Genomic DNA, 11,980 nt, shown 5'->3' on the forward strand with positions numbered 1-11,980 from the left:
TTCAGAAGTAATTGGGTTTTATTTGGTAGGGGCTGTTGGTTTTCGCCATCCAGACTGAACATTGACAAAATGTTTGGAGAAGCCAAAAAAAAATCCTTTAAACCAGTGAAGAATTTATATTCTTGAGAACGAATCTTAAGATAACACTGAATCAGCAGATGAACTCTACGCTAGATTTGATCCGTGAGTGTGTTTCCATTTTAAACTAAGTTGAGAAAGTGTGTTACGTGTTGTGATTACATAAGTCCCACCCTCACACAGCAAGTTCACTCTTGTTAGCACTTCCACATGTCTGTGTGGGAAGTGTGGGATGCGGTCTGATTTGAAGTAGGAACAGAAATTTCTAATTAAAGCTCTAATCAGAGTTGCCTTTGTTTAGAAGTGAATAGACAAAATTGAAAGAAGATCAGTGGGAAAGGTAAAATACTTGGTGTTACATTTGCATGTGTGGTTCTTCCTTCCTCCTACGTGTGAATGGTTTTATAATCATTACCAGTCCCTTCCCTGCAGCCTTTTGTTCAACTTGCTGCGGCTCAGTGTGGTCTAATACTTGTCTAAGAGGATGTTTCCCACAGCACTGTGTCCTCTCAGCACCAGCAGGACGAGTCCACGCAGGTCATTTCCAGCAGCTGGGTCTCTACCTCCTCCGCATCGTCTTGAAAGCGCTCGGTGAAGGACTGGATGAGCCCTGCGGCGCTGCCTTCATACTCAACGAGCTCCACAGCGTCATCTAGATCACAAACAGCAGCTCATTATTCCTCTTATGCTTTTTATGTCTTTTCAGTACATGGCTAAGGTAGCAGACTGAACATGAACCTTTGATGTAGGTGTTGGCTTGGACAAACATCTTGCGAGCTTCCTTACGGAGCAGAACCGTCTCTCTGAGGCGCAGGAAATTGTGGGGGCCGTCAGCAGTCACGGCAGAGTAGCCTTCATACAGAGCCCTTCCTCCCTCCACGTCAGCTGTGGACTTGTGCACCTTTATAAAAAGAAAATGATCAAATCAAAATATAAACTCATTTGGTATAACGGAACACAATCATGGCTATTTGCAGAAGCTCATTAGAGCTCATTAAAGCTCATTTCTATTCCCTCAGAGTTAAAAAGTAAAAAAGGTACACTGCCAGTCAAAAGTTTTTGAACAGCAAGATTTGTTTTTTTTTTTTAAAGAAGTCTCTTCTGCTCACCAAGCCTGCATTTAGTTGATTTGAAGTGCAGCAAAAACAGTACAATTCTGAGATATTTTTACTATTTAAATGAACTCTTTTCTATTTTAATATATTTTAAAATGTAATTTATTCCTGTGATTTCAAAGCTGAATTTTCACCATCATTACTCCAGTCCTCAGTGTCACATGATCCTTCAAAAATCATTATAATATGCAGATTTGCTGTTTAAGAAATATTATTATTATTATTATTATCATCAATATTTAAGTTTAAGTAGTTGAGTAAATTTTTTTCATGATACTTTGATGAATATAAAAATCCAAAGATGAACATCTATCTGAAATAAAAAGGTTTTGTAACATTATACAATATACAATTGAAGAGCTGGGAGTTTTTGGGAGTTTTTTGTTCTATAATACTATAAAGTATTATAGAAATTAATACTTTTATATAGCAAGGATGCTTTAAATTGATCAAAACGATAAAGATGATAATAATGATAAAGACATATATAATGTTACAAAAGATTTTTATTTCAGATAAATGCTGTTCTTCTGAACTTTCTATTCAAAGAAACCTGAAAAAAAAATTCTACTCAGTTGTTTTCAATAATATAATTCAATAATATAGTATTATAATAATAAATATATTTTTGAGCAGCAAATCAGAATATTAGAATGATTTCTGAAGGATCATGTGACTGGAGTAATGATGCTACAAATTCAGCTTTGACATCACAGGAATAAATTACATTTTATAATATATTCAAACAGAAAACTTATTTTAAATAGTAAAAATATTTAACAATTTTACTGTTTTCCCTGTATTTGGATCAAATAAATGAAGGCTTGATGGGCAGAAGAGACTTCTTTAAAAACATTAAAAATCTTACTGTTCAAAAACTTTTGACTGGTAGTGTACCTATGAGATAAATGAAATTTTAAAGGCGTAACACTTAAAATGGTCATATTTATATGTATTAATATATCAAATCTCACAATTTACAATTATGAGAGAAAAAGTAGCACTGTGCTATAATCACACTGAAAATGTTTACTACTTGAAATAACATGAAATAAAACAAAAGTAAACATATTTCAGCTATTTGCCAAGGCATTATTTCTCATTTTCTATTAGTTTCGCTTGAAGTAATGAAATTACTAAAACGGGAAAAAATAATAATACTAAGAAACTATATAAGCATATTAAAACGACTAATATAAATAACAAAACCCTTTTAAAACTTTTTAAATATTATTACAATTAAAAAAAAAAAAAATACATTTAAAAACCTAAATTAATTTATTAAAAACTATGATAATATATTAGTTATACTAGAGTAGCACTGATAAAGTCACATTATTGTATAATTATTATAATAATATTTTAATAACAGGAGACCAGTGTATGTGGTGCAGTATTCAGTTAGTGGAAGGAGAATTTCACTTCTAATACAAAAATTTACAGATAATTTACCCCCTTGTCATCCAAGATGATCAAGTCTTTCTTTCTTCCCTTGTCATCCAAGATGATCAAGTCTTTGAACTTGCAGCTTTAAGCGAGCTTGAAATGCAGCATAAAATGGCTCTAAATGATCCCAGCCAAGGAAGAAGGGTCTTATCTAGCGAAATGGTCGGTTATTTTCAAAACAAATTGATAATTTATATACTTGTCTAACTCTGCATAAACTGTTTTTTCCAGTTCAATACTGTTAGAGTATATCAAAAAAACTCATCTCGTTTTCGTCATCAAATCGTCCTACACCGCAGCAAAAGTACCAACCCAGTGTTTACAAAGTGAAAATGCAAGAAAATGTAAAACAGCAATGTAGATTGCCGAGATGGGAGTTTTTCGACCTACCTGTAACTGTAGTGACCCGGATCACACAGAGTTTGCATGCACATCGCATAGACGAGACAAGACGAGCATAAATTGTCATTTTAAAGACCCTTCTTCCTTGGATGGGATCGTTCAGGGCCCTCTGAAGCAGCATTTAAACTGCATTTTGGAAGTTTAAACTTGTGGGCACCATAGAAGTCCACTATATGGAGAGCATTCCTGAAACGTTTTCCTTAATTTCTTTACAACTAAAGAAAGACAGACATGAACATCTTGGATGACAAAGGGGTGAGTTAATTATCTGTACATTTTTGTTCTGGAAGTGAACTTCTCCTTTAACCCCAGCAAACAGGCTGTACCTGCAGTTTACAGAGGAACCTCTGGATGGCACTCTTGCCCACTGTGTGTATCTTGCTGCGGTCCAGTGTTATGACAGCGTCTGGTCGTCCGTCTGCACCCGTACACTCCTTCAGTCCAACCAGTCCCTCTCCAGCCTCCAGCAGAACGCGCAAAATCACAAACCTGGCCTGCATGTGTGCCTACAACAGTGAGACAGCCAGGATAGCGTTAGGTTGGGAAGACACTCAAAAGAACGAGTAATGATTTCTTAATGATTCCTATATCTCACCTGTCTCCAGCTCTTGCTCTCTGGCGTGTAGAACTCCAGCCCCAGCAAGCCAGCACGCACCATGTTCAGCCAGTTCACGTACACGACCTCCTCTGCGTCCTCTCCTTCATGTCCGAAAATACTGCCAGACGCACAAATTACTCAGCAACTGAGTAAATTCATGCAGAAGTGACTAAATGTTCAGTAACTCACCTGAGCACCTGCTTGTTGAGACACAGGTAGAGACCTACACACTCTGCTCGACACTCCTCATAGGACGAGGCAATGGTGGAGAACTTGCTGTCCCACGTCTCGCTACCCTTGTACCAGCTCGAGATCTGAAATCCAAAATGTCCATTTCATGACTGTGATTCGTGAAGCAGAGTTTATAAAGAGGATAAAGCACAGTGGAATCCACTAGTGAATGTGATAAAGGGAAAAAAAAAAAAAAAAAAAAACAACTCACCAGTTCTCCCGTTTCTGGATTACGAACAGCAGCTTGATCAAAGTTGAACTTTCCCTTATCATCCTGTTTCAATACGAAAGCATAAAAAGGAACTGTGATACATTTGTATGTATGAAATGTTCTGGGTTGAAAATAGCTATGCTCTATTGAGAGTTAAAGGGATAGTTGACTCAAAAATGAAAATTCTGTCATTAATTGCTCACCTTTACCTCAACCTGTCGTTTCAAACCCTTAAGACCTTCGTTCATCTTCGGAAAACAAACAAAGATATTTTTAATGAAATTCGAGAGCTTTCTGACCCTGCATAGACAGCAACGCAACTGACACGTTCAAGGCCCAAAAAGGCAGTAAGGACATCGTTAAAATAGTCCATGTGACATCAGTGGTTCAACTGTAATTTTATGAAGCTGCTAGAATACTTTTGGCGCACAAAGAAAACAAAAATAACAACTTCTCGTAGCTTCATAACACTACGGTTAAAACACTGATGTCACATGGACTATGTTATCAATGTCCTTACTACCTTTTTGGGCCTTGAATGTGCTAATATCATTGCTGTCTATGCAGAGTCAAAATGCTCTTGGATTTCATCAAAAGACGAAGGTCTCGAGGCTTTGGAACAACATGAGGGTGAGTAATTAATGACAGATTTTCATGTTTTAAAGAAGACTCTGCTGCTCACCACACCTGCATTTATTTGATTCAGAGTACAGCAAAAACTGTGAAATTCTGAAATATTTTTACTATTTAAAAGAACTGTTTTCCATTTGTGATTTCAAAGCTGAATTTTTAGCATCATTACTCCAGTCACATGATCCTTCAGAAATCATTCTAATATTCTGATTTGCTGCTCAAAAACATTTATTATTATTATTGTTGAAAACAGCTGAGTAGAAGATTTTCAGGTTTCTTTGATGAATAAAAAGTTCAACAGAACAGCATTTATCTGAAATATAATTTTTTTGTAACATTATTAAGGTCTTTATCATCACTATTGAGTAATTTAACGCATCCTTGTTAACTAAAAGTACTAATTTCTGTATTTTATTTATTTCTTTATTTTTTTCTTACCAAAAATTATACTGACTACAAGCTTTTGAATGATATAGTGTATAATGTCACAAAAACTTTTTATTTTAGATAAATGTTGATCTTTGGATATTTCTATTCATCAAAGAATACTGTAGAAAATGTACTCACTTGTTTTAAATATTTATAATAATAAAAAAAAAAATAATGTTTTTATAAGAATGATTTCTGAAGGATCATGTGACTGAAGTAATGATGCTGAAAAATTAGCTTTGATCACAGGGAAAAAAAAATTACATTTTAAAATATATTCAAATAAAAAGCAGTTATTTTAAATAGTAAAAATATTTCAGCATAATACTGCTTTTGGACCAAATAAACTGGATGAAATAAATGCAGGCTTGGTGAGCAGAAGAGAATTCTTTAAAACATATTACAAATCTTGTAGTGTATATACAGTAATATGTTGATCTGATATGTTCTTCACTACCTGAACAAAGAGTTTCCCACTGCCATGACCCAGCAACTCATGGAGTCCCACTTGCACCTCAAAAGAAGGACCCTTCCATTTGATGTACAGGTCCTACAAGAAAAAGCCACATAGGAAGAGAATTTACTACTCTGATCTTCCATTACAACTTGTTTAATTCATTAGAAATTTACAGACAGCTGTCATCAGTCTTACTTTATCATTCTCCTCAAGGAAGGTGAGCTTGTCTTTTTGCGTGGCATATGCGACTGCCAGCACATTCCCAAGGGACACGTTCTTGAAACCTTCAGTCTGCCTGATATCGTCATCTACAGACAGATAAATGTTTAAAAGAATTCTCGTAGAACATTAATCACATTAATCAAACCTGACTGTATATGAAGAAAATGTTGGATGAGAGGGCTTACAGTTTGGAATGTTGATTCCCGCAGGGATGCCGCTGCCGGCAAAGGTGAGTACATCCAGAGAGGTGAAGTCTGGCTTGAGGAAGCGGTCCTTTTCAAAGGCTGGAGGCCAAGGCAGCTCCGGTAGTAAGACTTCGGCCGAGCTCACCAACTCAGCAAAGCGAGCGCTCATGGCCTTGTTCACCACAGCAACAAAACCTGATGGATGAGATGGTAAGTGTGGAGGAGAGAGCGACATTGGTCATCTACAAGAGCTACTGGGTTGTTTAAAGCTATTTGTGTGCTGACCCACAAATACTTGAGCTTACCTTCAAATTCACCCCTTGAGCCAAATGGATCTCTGTAGCTCTCAATAAAACCAATGTAACTGTTGAAAAATGAAAACAAGAAAAAACAAGGTTTTAAATAGAATAAGCATAGAATAAATACACATAGTTCAGGCTTAAACTACCAGTCAAAAGTTTTTGAACAGTAAGAATTGTAATGTTTTTTAAAGAAGTCTCTTCTGCTTACTGAGCCTGCATTTATTTTATCCAAAGTACAGCAAAACAGTACAATTTTGAAATATTTTTACCATTTAAGATAACTGATTTCTATTTAAATATATTTTAAAATGTAATTTATTCCTGCGATTTCAAAGCTGAATTTTTAGCATCATTACTCCAGTCACATGATTCTTCAGAAATTATTCTAACATTCTGATTTGCTGTTCAAAAAACATTTATTATTATTATTATTTTGTTGAAAACTACTGAGTAGAATTTTTTCAGGTTTCTTTGATGAATAGAAAGTTCAGAAGAACAGCATTTATCTGAAAGAGAAATCTTTTGTAACACCATAAATGTCTTTATCATCACTTTTGATCAATTTAAAGCATCCTTGCTAAATAAAAGTAATAATTTCTAGAATTTTTCCGCCCTCCTCCCGACTCCAAGCTTTGAATGGTATAGTGTAAAATGTTACAAAAGCTTTTTATTTCAGATAAATGCTGATCTTTGGATCTTTCTATTCATCAAAGAAGGTAATTTAAATATTGATGATAATACTAATGATAAAAAAATGTTTCTTGAACAGCAAATCAGCATATTAGAATGATTTAAAGGATCATGTGACACTGAAGACTGGAGTAATGATGCTGAAAATTTAGCTTTGCATCACAGGAATAAATTACATTTTACAAATATTTTCAAAGAGAAAGCAGTTATGTTAAATAGTAAAAATATTTCAAAATTGTACTGTTTTTGCTGAACTTTGGATCAAATAAATCCAGGCTCAGTAAGCAGAAGAGGCGTTTTTGTGCCTTTTTATTTAGATAGGACAGTGTAGTTTTTAACAGGAAGCGAAGTGGGATTGAGAAAAGAGGGTGGGATTGGGAAAGGTCCACGAGCCGGGATTCGAACTCGGTTCACCCACAGTGCAATGGCGCTATATGTCGACGCGCTAACCACGAGGCTATTGGTGCCAACAGAAGAGGCTTCTTTAAAAAACATTAAAAATCCTACTGTTCAAAAACTCTTGACTGCTAGTCAACAGCCTGTTAAATACTGGTCAGTCACCTCTCTACAATAGGTCCTTTGTCTTTGATCCAATAACGGGACCCTTCTTTATGGGCATCCACTGAGCCACAGCTGAAACTGCGGATATACTCCTCCAGCATCTTCTTCTGGTTCTCATTGGCTGCATAAGCCTAAGACAAAATTTTACTCATGCTTTAAAAGGTCATGCTATTTACTTCCAAAAGTACAAATAAATCAGGTTTTTTTTTTGTTTGTTTGTTTTGAATCTTGTCATACCTTGGCTTTTTCCAAGTTCTGACACACTTTCTCCATTAGAAAGGCATAATCGCCCCTCTTAACCAAGAACACAGCATCCTCAAAATCATGTTTGCCACAACAAACTTCACTCTTTCCTTCAACAGCACAGTTGTCTGCAGATGGGAGGGAAATAAAGAAGGCAATGATAACGTCAAGCAAAGGAAAATGAAATGATGAGTGATAAAATGAAATTAGAAGTGATATAGATTTATATACTCACCCTTCTCGGCAGATGCCAAACGCACCTCATAGCACCGCTTTCCATCTATTTCAGTCTTGAATAGACGGGTGTTGTAGGCACTCAGGTTCTACAAGTTCAGAGATGTGAATCTAAATGTTAGTGGTTATTATTGGTAAACTAGTATTAGTATACTAGTTAATGCAGATACAAGATCATGGGTTTGATTTCCAGGGAATGCAAAAACTGATCAAATGCGTACCTTGATATTACAATGTAAGTCACTTTGGATAAAAATGTACATCAAAATGCACAAATGTAAATGTAAACGGGATAAATAAGTTACAGTATGGTTCAACTGGTTAAAATTAGTTAGTGTGTTAGCTAACATGAACAATAATGTTACAATACTTTTACATTATTTATTAATCTAGATTCATGTTTGTTTATAAACTCTTGCTAATTCATGTTTGTTCATAGTAGTTATGTGCATTTACACGCCCTGGAATGTTAAACACATAAGTATACTACCAGTCAAAAGTTTTTGAACAGTAAGATTTTTAATGTTTTTAAAGAAGTCTTTTCTGCTCACCAAGCCTGCATTTATTTGATCCAAGATACAGCAAAAACAGTAATATTGTGAAATATTTTGAGAGTTGAGTACATTTTTTTTCAGGATTCTTGGATGAATAGAAAGATCCAAAGATCAGCATTTATCTGAAATAAAAATCATCATGTGACTGCAGTAATGATGCTAAAAATTCAGCTTTGAAATCACAGGAATAAATCACATTTTAAAATATGTTCAAACAAAAAGCAGTTATTTTAAATAGTAAACATATTTTAAAATTGTACTGTTTTTGCTGTACTATGGATCAAATAAATGCAGACTAAAGAAGACTAAGCAGAAGAGACTAAAAACATTAAAAATCTTACTGTTCAATCACTTTTGACTGGTAGTGTATATGTAAAAATTAACCTAGATTAATAAAAACATATATTGTTAGCTCAGAACACCTAATGCATTTACTAATGATAGTTAACAAAATCAGTGTTATTATAAATTTTTATTGACATTTTTATCAAATCTTGTGCACGACAGACGCTTTTATTTAAAAGGTAATCAATGTTTCTCATTTTCCCAATATGTTTGTTCCCTGGGATTAAAAAAAAAAAAAATTGGATAAAATAAAACAAAAAATAAAACATCAAATTTTTGATAACAACGATAACAAAAGCAAGACTTTAAAAAACATTTACATACATTTCTAAAAAAATATATATATCTTTAACTATTTAACATTTTTTATGTTAATGCTTTGTAATGTAACAGTTAATTTAATAATAATGGGGTGTCACAACACACTCATGTCATGATTCTTTACTATACATTTTACATCTTTAAAATGTAATGTAAAAGTGTTAAATATTGTATTTTATTAAAGAAATGTATTTTATTTTTTATTTGTTAATAATAATTAAGCTCAAATGTGTGACCTCCTGGGTTAAACATATTTGATGTTAAATTAAATCATTTTCACTATACATAATACATAATCTTGCCTTTTTGTATTGTGATATATTGTAAAATAATATATTATTACACGCCTAGTTAATACTAAGAAATGACATTCTGTATCTGCGGATTCAGTTGTGGCAACCCCTAATGGGAGTAACCAAAACATGGGAGAGAGATAATATTCTATTTGTGTCATTAACTGTGTCAGTTTTCATATTACTCCAATGAACTAGCCCGAACTCTCACATGTGCACTATACCTTGGAGTCCAGAAATTTCTGGGCAAACTCTGCGTCTTCTAAGCGGCAGTTCCCTGAGAAGTATGCCGTGATCCCCTAGGACAAAGACATCATTAGGTAAAACAACCTGAGACTGAGCTGTCCAAAAGTCCGAATAACATTTTAAATTTATTTTACCTTCTCACCCAGACCGAGCTGTTTCTGCCTGTCTTCTAGAGAGTACAGGGGCTCACAGCAGCTGCCCCACAGTGCCTCCATGTCACTGGGGTTCTGTTTAAAGGCCAGACTCTCCCACACCAGAGCCTTGAACTTCTCCTGGATATTAAAATAGGCAGAATTATCAAACACTGAAACCTTCGGGATATTATATTAAATTCTGACAGAGCACGCAAGGGATATATTAAGTACGGTATTTGACCTTTGGTAGGTTGGGGACGAATTTGGTGTCCCCAAATGACTTGTAGTTCCCCATGTTTGCATAAAGCCCAGCAGCATATACGAGGAAGGCCTGGAAGCAGACAGAACGTTGTTATGACAATGAACACAGAGCGGATGTTAATTTTGGTGTTCATAACAGGTTGCTTCACCTGATACTCCTCTGCGCTCAGTCCAGCTGCAGTCGCCGCTGCCTCCAACTGCTGAGGCGCCTGTGCACGAAACATTTTTTGCAGCAGTACATAGATGTTGGCAGACTCAGGAGATGTCTGGATCAGCACAATCAGGCCACCGTACCAGGACGCCCGAGAGAGGTAGTGTGCATACATCTGCTCTTTGGGAGACAACAGCCTGAAAGCCTCCCGGCAGTCCAGGGCAGAGATCCCGATGTCATTTGGGAGGTAATACTGAGAGTCCACCATTGCAGTTGTTAGGCAGCTTGATTTTGCTCCGCTGCAAATTCACAAGAAATCACTGATTAAATATCATACTATGCAAAAGCACAAAATCACCTGGTTATTTTTAGGGACTCACATCACAGATTCACATCTGAACTTATCTCTCCACACACACAGCTACTACAAGCCAACAGTTGAGTAGATACGTTTAAATATGTAAAAATGTAAACATAAATAGTTAAAACTTTGTCTTTAAGGCTGAAAGGTGAATCAGCACTGACACAGAGTGTTTCTCTTTCACTTCTGGGAGTTCAGTGGCCAGCTAATACTGTTAGCACACTTGACAGTGCAGGAAATCAGACAATGAAATCCCGCAAATCTGGGCCATGCAAATTTATTTGCGATAATCCACCATACAATTATCTTATCATCTATAATAGCAAACAGACGGGTTCTCTTTAAGCAATATTCAAGAGATTATTACCAGCATGTAACACAACTTCTACCTGAATTGCGCGTTCACTCCTGTCAAAATGAGCACCAGTAGCCGAATCTACTTCCGCTACTCATTCAATTGAATGACCCGCCCCTCAGCCAATCACACGACGGAAAAGATAACTGACAGGCGTGAGAACCAATAGAAACAGCAGGTGAAAAGGTTTCGCGTTGTAGGGAGTGCAAACGAAATTGTAGTTTTGTTAAAAGCAACTTCAGGAGTGTGAGAAAAAAGATTATGTACATGTTTAACCTAAATATAGAAAGAAAGCATCGATATAGATGATTTCTGCCATTAGTGGACTGGACTCTCTAGGTAATGCTGTTGAAATGAACGTTTATTGTTTATCACTTAAGTACTTAAGTGGAATTCATTTCCCAGCGTTCTAAAATAAACTTTCTGTCAACAGGAAATTGTCCATCTGCATAGTCTTAACAGCATCTCGACCACCCAGAATCATTTATTTGTTGTACCGTGGTTTTCTTTCTCAAAAGTCACACTGGCAGATGAGAATTCGCCATGTGCTTGGCATTATTCGCCAAATAATGAGGGTGAAATGTAGTTCAGCCCAAAGAGTTTAAATAAAAGCTAAATAAATCAGTTAATTTATCTTTTAAATCACTGAGGTAAGCTAATTTATTAATGATAAACAAGTAGTATTTTTCACAAGAATTCCATTTATGGAATTCAATTTCTGTTCACTGTTCTAATAGCATCCTCCATCATAAAAACTAAAACTGAGCATAACTCCCAAACATTAAAATCAGCACAGTGTTTATTCCGGTTGTGAGAGATTGGCACACTTGGGTGGGAATGGTAATGTGGAGTCAGGGCATCAAGATGATCCAAGTGGCGCCAGATGAGAAGATACCTCTTGTTCGGAGGTCTGAACGGGTCA

General features: G+C 35.6%; 1 protein-coding gene across 3 annotated transcripts; it reads right to left on the minus strand.

Annotated features, from left to right (window-relative positions):
* Positions 1–11,148, minus strand: dpp3 (dipeptidyl-peptidase 3). 3 transcript variants are annotated; one of them, XM_051093346.1, is made up of 18 exons: positions 11,093–11,148; positions 10,341–10,641; positions 10,172–10,261; positions 9,931–10,068; positions 9,775–9,849; positions 8,039–8,126; positions 7,798–7,931; positions 7,561–7,691; positions 6,313–6,371; positions 6,008–6,202; positions 5,796–5,908; positions 5,601–5,693; positions 4,082–4,144; positions 3,829–3,953; positions 3,637–3,757; positions 3,368–3,547; positions 817–979; positions 1–730 (listed from the first exon to the last, which is right to left on the minus strand). In XM_051093346.1, the coding sequence occupies exons 2-18, from the start codon at positions 10,608–10,610 to the stop codon at positions 588–590; spliced, it is 2,181 nt and encodes a 726-aa protein (XP_050949303.1). In that variant the 5' UTR covers positions 10,611–10,641; positions 11,093–11,148; the 3' UTR covers positions 1–587. The 3 variants fall into 3 exon arrangements, with proteins under 3 accessions (XP_050949303.1, XP_050949304.1, XP_050949302.1); XM_051093347.1 differs by having other exon boundaries at positions 11,071–11,138; XM_051093345.1 differs by lacking the exon at positions 11,093–11,148 and adding an exon at positions 10,723–10,869.
* Positions 11,149–11,980: the final 832 nt, after the last annotated feature.

This window comes from Labeo rohita, chromosome 21 (genome assembly GCF_022985175.1).
Source record: "Labeo rohita strain BAU-BD-2019 chromosome 21, IGBB_LRoh.1.0, whole genome shotgun sequence".
Classification (NCBI taxonomy): domain Eukaryota; kingdom Metazoa; phylum Chordata; class Actinopteri; order Cypriniformes; family Cyprinidae; genus Labeo; species Labeo rohita.

What these genes read in the sequence shown, in the direction of transcription:
- dpp3 (XM_051093346.1), bottom strand. Translation starts at nt 10,610, where the DNA reads ATGGTGGACTCTCAGTATTACCTCCCAAATGACATCGGGATCTCTGCC. An exon ending in AGCTCGGTCTGGGTGAGAAG is followed by an intron (nt 9,850 to 9,930) that starts GTAAAATAAATT and finishes TCTTTGTCCTAG; the next exon opens with GGGATCACGGCATACTTCTC. An exon ending in AGAGCAAGAGCTGGAGACAG is followed by an intron (nt 3,548 to 3,636) that starts GTGAGATATAGG and finishes TCACTGTTGTAG; the next exon opens with GCACACATGCAGGCCAGGTT.